Consider the following 7,178-nt stretch of genomic DNA (forward strand, 5'->3'; position numbering starts at 1 on the left):
GTACCCTCTGTCACCCGAATTTCTGTACTTGTTTAGTCGTTTTGTCTAGACATAGTTCATTACGTTCCCATCACAGTTTGAATTTGTTGTTCGTTCTTTACTATTCATAGCCCTTCAGTTTTATTACAATAGCGTTATTAAATATTTGAAACGGTTTATAATTACACTCGATATTTGAAGGTGTATATTGAGCACGAATAAATTAAAATATTTTGCTTTTTATTCAGATCGAGTAATGGTAATTAGTTATTAAGGAGCTGGGATTTAAGATCATGGGTTGCAAATTCACACTTAGTATAAATTACTACGAATGACGCTGAATGCCGACCGATTGCAACGCTTCCTATTAGGAATTTATGGGAAGGCCGATGTCCGGCAGTGGATTTCCTGCGGCTGAAATAATGATAATGAACACTCCTTGAGTTTAAAATTTTTATCGATTATCTCTTAGGTGTATGTATTTGTAGGTATTTTTATTTTCGACATGGTTAATTAACAGTGCTAGCAACAGTTTATATATATAGCATCTACGCGGGTCTTTTCAATGGCTTGAATATTATTTTGCAATGAACTAACGTATTAATAACGTAACTGGTGTTTTCAGAGATATTACTGTGGTACATTCAAAGGGCTATTCTTAAAAGCCAGTGGGGCAGCTATTATTCTAGTTATTGTTGTTGATTTTTTTCAAACATCAGTTATTCATATTATCATCATTTCACGCCCCAAGTCTGACGGCTGAAATGGCTAAAGGCCTGCATCCAACATCTAGTAACGACTTTACCAAGGTCATCTGTAAGAAAGACTTTCATAACCCCTAGTTTTTCTTCCTTTCTTTCTAGGCGGAAGACTTGCGCTGCGCCTGGCGGTCGGTGGTCTCCACTACAGAACTTTGAGGCCCCAGTGGATACTCGTATGAATATACTAAAATTAAATTGTTGGCTTAATATGGAATGCGCTATTGTAACGAAAAAATCTACAAGAAATTGTTTCTTACATTTACAATGAAACAAAAAAACTTGAAGTTAAGGTATTTATCAAATATGAACAGCCATTTATATTTGTCGTTAGTTTTAATTGTTAAATTTGTCCTTTTTGTTTTTATACTTTTTTAAATTAAAAGATTATTATTTAACACAAAATTACTAGTTGTAATGTTAGTATGAAAATTACATGAAATATAAAGACAATATTATTTTAAAATACCACGTCCGAGTTTACGGTTATCGTATAATATTCTAATCATTAAAGTGCAGAACAAATTTAGGTTTAAGGTTGCCTATTTCCAGAATGTTCCATTTAGCTATCGAGTTAACTAGAAAAAAACAAAAGATTTGCCTTTTTCATGATACGGTGGCATTAACAAAAAAAAATTAAAACCAACAAATTTATAGTTGTTTCATTATAGTTTATTTTTAAATAAATTTTAAGTTAACAATTCTTTGAAGTACTGTTAAAGTGAAACAATAAGATATACAAGATAGATTCAACTTGAGTTATCATAATTATTATTATTAATTATATATTAAATAATTATAATTGTAAAAATAATTTAAGACATGTCAGTTAACCAATAATTATATTGTACATCAATATTTTTTAATCGAAATACTTAACATCTATATCAGAAAAACGTGATTTTCTAATATAATATTTTTATTATATCTTTGAAGCCTTATAATAAGAGATGTAGTCTGCTAAGAGTAGGATGGTAATTAAATCGTTCTCCGCCTCCCTGGTTTATGCGACGAGGACTTTATTATTTTGCCTAAACTAAGTACCAACTGTTGCTGAGTCTTACTTAATTATAGGGAGTTGGGTACAATGACGATGCATACTCAGTCTTTAATAGATTTTTTACTTAATTCTCTATTTTAACAATTTAATTTGTAATATTGTATCTTATCATCATTATTTTAATTAAAGAACGTCCACTAGACTTCTTTCATAGATACTTTAAACTGATTGAAAGCGGCCTGTTTCCAGTATCTAACGATCTTAACAATTTCTCGTATCAATCTAGTCTCCACTTCAGAGCTTTAAGGTCCCATCGGTCATCTGTTCTGGGTGCTATGTAGACTATCCAATGCCACGTCATTTGCTAATACGCCGGACTAAGTCGGTTATTTTCATTTCAATATTTCTCCTCAATCCGGATTCGATCTCGTAAATATTTTCGGAAATTCAGAGCGTAGCCCTCTCCATGGCTCGTTGAGCGAAAGTCAAAGAGATCACGTAAGAGTAGGAGTAAGAGTTTCGTAATTTAATTATGTATGTAAAGTGTGCAAATACAATTCGATAAATAAAACCTATTTAGTATTGGTTCAAACTTCTGGGACAACGAATCTGAATGCTGTAATTGTTTAAAGTGTCAGCTTCTTCCAAAGTATCGAAAGGGCTTGGCCACTTCCCAATTTGTAACTTAATAGCATTAGAAAGAGTTTTGAAAATGTTCTCGGCTTTAGTTAATGTATATATATGTAGCATTTACTCTAAGCGGCTTTAACGTCCTACCCTCCGATCTGGAGATGATATAAGTACTAAAGGGCAAACAGCAATACATAACGTGTAATATGTACGGTTTATACAATATATTAAAACATAAAACTTTTGTTTTATCTCTCTTAATTACAATTCATGGAATGATTTCTGCGTCAAAAATATAAGATATCAGTTTCCTTTAATGATTTGTACTTTTTTATTGATGGTATATAGTTATGTTAAACATATATTAATTATTATTTAGTAATTAATACGTGCGTGTTGCATGGATTTTAGACAAGAATAATAAAGTTAAAAACTTGTTTTTTGGATGACTTTATTAATTTTGTGTTTATTTAGCTATATAAACTGTAGGCATTGTTTCCATATGATTATAGCTTAAAGTAGCCGCCTTGAAATATGTCATTGAACATATTATCCAAATAATGTCAGTAACTACATTTCAACCTGAAATAACACATATGCCAATGCATTGTTTGGCAGTATAAATAAGAACAAAAATTAATATCACTAACACAGACAGTTTTAGGATAAAGATACATATACGTTGTTACATAAGTTGAATTTTGAAAGGTTGTTTTTAAATGATTGCTTCGTGTGTGTAAAAGAGAAGGCGTGTTATACAGGTTAGATGGTGTAGTTTAGACAAATAAATGCTCAATGTTTGGGAAATTAAGTATGACAATTTATTTCTTTATAATCAAACTTACTTTTGGAATAATTTTTAGTGTAATACTTTTGGTAAATAGAAAAGAATATTATTTATTTCGTTAATTTATATACAATACAAACACATATTAATAGAAATGTATGAACATTTTTAGAATTAATTTATTCTCTAAATGTCACCCGGTCAGCATCTGCTTCACGTCAATGCTAATCGGGACAATTCTCACGATTCTTATTAGACGATTCATGATTCGTATTTTATGTTAAATAAATTAAAATGTGTACACATACTAATGCATTTCAAAATACAAATATAACTCTATAACTCTACACCGGTGGAGTATGTTAAAATACAATTTCCTGTTAAATTATACTAGATGAATAAAATTATGACGAGGGAATAAATCTACACCACTCCGCTTCACCGGAGAGCTGAAACCCTAATTTCTGATAAAGCTTATAGGCGCTCGCATTTCCTTCTACACAAAATGCGAACACATATTTCTTTTGCTTTAACAGAACGTTCGAAATTAATTTCAGCACCAGTTCACCGTAACCTTTCTGCCTGTGTTCTTCTAACGTGTACAAATGACCAAGAGCTCCCATTTCTTTGATGAATACCCAGGCAATAAGTTCGTCGTCTTTGAATAGACCGTATCCCAAATTGGCTTTGGTAAGTAGCTCGAAGTACCACGTCGAATCTGCATATCTATGCGGCCACTTTGAATCCACAAGTTCAACGTATTTCAGAGTCAAGAGTTTGAACGTTAAACCTGCAGGAATTCTGAAAAATCATCATACCTTTATTATAATTAATTTTATGTAGCGATAAATATTTAAAATTTGGGTTTTTCCATACATTTTTTTATCACGTACCATTCACAGAATGATATTTTAGGAAGACCATAACTTTTATTAAAGGAATTTTATGAAAATAATTATTAAATATAGAGATATATTCGCAAATCATAGACGAGTTATATGGTTTATTTAAGCATTACAGATTTTACAGACCGTGTAATCTAGTATGCCATAGATACTTTAATCAAACTATTATTTAGATAAAGTACTGGCGGAAAAAGATAATGTTATTCGTTGCTATGAAATAATTCAAGGTTAAAACTTACTCTACGTCAAACAGTGGTTTGTTTTTATCTAAAATAAATGTATCCGTCAAAGCCTTAAGTGTGTTCATCTTCTTGCTAAGGTTTATTTTCATCATGCAGTCTATCACATGTTTCGGTGCAAAAGGAACTTCAAATTCTTGAGTCCAATCGATCAGTTTGGTATTCTTTAGTGCTTCTTCTAGTTTTTGTGTATCATCGTTGGGCGTTTGTATCACAACTTCGATAAAGTTGTTCTGAAAACGTTAAAAATTCCTTAAGTTTATAATATATCATATAAAAATAGACTTAATTTAACAAAATATTAAACGGATTCAATAAACGTTTAAATATCATGTGTAAACAAATAACAAAATCAACTTTTTTATCCAACAGATAATACTTTCGTCAAAAGACTTTAAATCCATACGATTTTAAGGTAAGGAAAATGACAATGTATTTAATTTATGACACTTATTACGTTAAGACTGGTTTTATATTACCTTGACATTAATAAGAACCATTCCATTTGACAAATCTCCATAAGGACAATACGCTTTAAATCCATAATCAAGATCGAGTGCTAAAATTTCTTCTAAAGTTTCGAGTATGGTAAGACCGGAGATACTCCTTGGCATGTCTGATCTAAATATATTCTTCATCTCTCCCCAACGATCAACTGGTAAATGCACTAACGGATCTTCACTCATTTTCACTTTAATTATTTAAAATAAATAACCCTGAATCGCTCCGTACAGCTTCGTTCTGCGGACTGCAGATAACAGGACAATGCGGCTATTATACATTCGCGATATATCTGACTCGACGTGTATTTATAAATATGATACAGAACTAGGGGTTATGAAAGTATTAAATCTTATTAAGTAACAATGACATTACAGTCGTTATGTGGTGAATACGTCATGCACTGTGTTTATATATAAAACAATTTTTTTTAAATAAACGAACTTTATTTTTATAATACCATATATCAATGATAGCAGATTGACAAGTTGAAATGTGTGAAGTGAAAACTAATGGCCTCAAAGTTCTAGAGTTAAGAGTCGATATTAAGGCGCGTAGTACGTTCATCCATAAGGTTAACAGACGACCTTCTTTAGGTCGTCGGAAAACGTTGAAGGCTGTCCGGTTCCAAACGGTTTTATGTTATATCTTAATATATGAAAGTTGCGAGTGTCCTGCAGTGGAGTTCGTATATTTGCTGATTATGATGATTAATATTTTCGCCCAGTTTTTTTTTTATATTATACTAGAAATTATTTAATATTTTTTTAATTTATTCTTTTTAAGACAATCCAATAATCATAGCCTATATTTTTAAATCCTAATTTTTCGAAAAGGTTTTGAGGCTTTTCGTTCTCCTCAATAGTGTAGGCTATTATATGTCTTCCTTTTCTCAATAGATCATTGCATGCGTATTTCGTCACAAGTTCAGCATAACCATTTCTTCTAAATAGTTCCAAACAAAAAAGATGTGTCAAAGCTCCGGCTTCATTAATAGTAATCCACGCAAGCGGTTTATCATCTTCAATATTATAAAGTACGTAGGTCATGTCATTTTCCATTAATGTTTCGAAAAATTCCACAGAATGTTCGTTTTCATATGTCCAAGTTTTGTTAACGATATCGATATCTTTTGATCTAAGAGGAGCTATGTAAACGTCTTCAGGAATACTGAGAAGTTTAATTAAATATTAAAAAAATTACCATTAATGTAATGATGTATGTATGGGATGTCTATATATATGGCGTTGAATTATAATACCTACCTTAAGTCAAAATTAAGAGAATTTTTCGTAAAAAGATATTTAATTGCCTTGCCATCATCATAGTTTATACTAATGTTGATTCGATTTGACAACTTAATAAGTAATTGAAGAACACCAGGACTAGCAAAAGGAACTATAGTTGTTCTATCCCAATTTATGATTTTTGTTTTTAATAAAGCCTCTTCTATCTTTGATGTGTCATTCAGTGGTTGAATTATAACTTGTCTACACCCACTCTGAATAATTAAAATAAATTGGTTATACACATTAATAAATAGTTATAAATTTAAAAAAAATGCAGGAATGTACGACATACCTTGTCTGTCAATCCAACAAATCCATTGTTTAAATCTCCAAATGGGCAATAAACTTTAAAGTTAAATTTCTCAATTAGATTTGGGGAATTTATTTGAGTGTCTAAGAGACAATATGCAGCTGCTCCCTTCGGCCAGTTAACACTAAACAACTCTCGAAGTTTTGGCCATGTACTTAACGGTATCTTGATCAGTGGGTCCATTGTAAGAAACAAATTCCTTTATAATTGAATATAAAGTGAAAACAGTATTATAAGAAATTTAAATACTTGTACCGATATAATTATATTTATGAACAGCGATCGTTGTAATACGTTAATATATATGTGGCTCTAAATAACTTTTACTTGTTTTTATTAAAGCAGTTGCCGAGGTTGCGCAAGGAGAACGTTCGTATTTGTATTGCTATATTATTTGTGATAAGATAAAGTTATTATATTCATTTCATACATTACAGTCTAAAATAAATAAGCGTGGTAATATAACAAGAACAAGGTTAAAAATAATAAGTTGTATCTCAAGTTTATAAGACGAAAATAAACCAATAAACGTTAATTATATTTATAATAAACTAATAGAATCTTATGAATTAATATTTAGAAATAACTCAAAAAAATCTATTTTTTAATATACTTTCTTTTGATTCAACAATAAACATACATACGGTTTGGAAAAAGACAGACGATTTTGTGCTTAAACTTTTATGCACCAAAAACTATATTATCTGACTTATTAATTAAACACATGCTGAAGACTGTGTTGCTATTGCAATATATTATTATATATAAATAAGTTTTTAT

The 7,178-nt window shown here is 30.5% G+C and overlaps 2 protein-coding genes across 2 annotated transcripts; both read right to left on the bottom strand.

The window, feature by feature from the left end:
- Window positions 1-2,812: 2,812 nt before the first annotated feature.
- LOC137921562 (uncharacterized) lies at window positions 2,813-5,116 on the bottom strand. Its single transcript, XM_068764359.1, has 3 exons — window positions 4,778-5,116; window positions 4,299-4,531; window positions 2,813-3,955 (listed from the first exon to the last, which is right to left on the bottom strand). Exons 1-3 carry the CDS (start codon window positions 4,982-4,984, stop codon window positions 3,559-3,561), a joined length of 837 nt encoding a protein of 278 aa, XP_068620460.1. The 5' UTR covers window positions 4,985-5,116; the 3' UTR covers window positions 2,813-3,558.
- A 187-nt stretch (window positions 5,117-5,303) lies between these two features.
- LOC137921631 (uncharacterized) lies at window positions 5,304-6,737 on the bottom strand. The gene is made up of 3 exons (XM_068764430.1): window positions 6,381-6,737; window positions 6,065-6,300; window positions 5,304-5,969 (listed from the first exon to the last, which is right to left on the bottom strand). The coding sequence occupies exons 1-3, from the start codon at window positions 6,579-6,581 to the stop codon at window positions 5,567-5,569; spliced, it is 840 nt and encodes a 279-aa protein (XP_068620531.1). The 5' UTR covers window positions 6,582-6,737; the 3' UTR covers window positions 5,304-5,566.
- Between the last annotated feature and the right edge of the window lie 441 nt (window positions 6,738-7,178).

The sequence above is a fragment of the Battus philenor genome, unplaced genomic scaffold (assembly GCF_028537555.1).
Source record: "Battus philenor isolate CCGP_79_NKW_IND1 unplaced genomic scaffold, ilBatPhil1.0.hap1 SCAF_19, whole genome shotgun sequence".
In the NCBI taxonomy this organism is placed as follows: domain Eukaryota; kingdom Metazoa; phylum Arthropoda; class Insecta; order Lepidoptera; family Papilionidae; genus Battus; species Battus philenor.

What these genes read in the sequence shown, in the direction of transcription:
- LOC137921562 (XM_068764359.1), bottom strand. Translation starts at nt 4,984, where the DNA reads ATGAGTGAAGATCCGTTAGTGCATTTACCAGTTGATCGTTGGGGAGAG. An exon ending in TGGTTCTTATTAATGTCAAG is followed by an intron (nt 4,532 to 4,777) that starts GTAATATAAAAC and finishes TAACGTTTTCAG; the next exon opens with AACAACTTTATCGAAGTTGT. An exon ending in AAACCACTGTTTGACGTAGA is followed by an intron (nt 3,956 to 4,298) that starts GTAAGTTTTAAC and finishes ATGATTTTTCAG; the next exon opens with AATTCCTGCAGGTTTAACGT.
- LOC137921631 (XM_068764430.1), bottom strand. Translation starts at nt 6,581, where the DNA reads ATGGACCCACTGATCAAGATACCGTTAAGTACATGGCCAAAACTTCGA. An exon ending in TTGTTGGATTGACAGACAAG is followed by an intron (nt 6,301 to 6,380) that starts GTATGTCGTACA and finishes TTAATTATTCAG; the next exon opens with AGTGGGTGTAGACAAGTTAT. An exon ending in TCTCTTAATTTTGACTTAAG is followed by an intron (nt 5,970 to 6,064) that starts GTAGGTATTATA and finishes TAAACTTCTCAG; the next exon opens with TATTCCTGAAGACGTTTACA.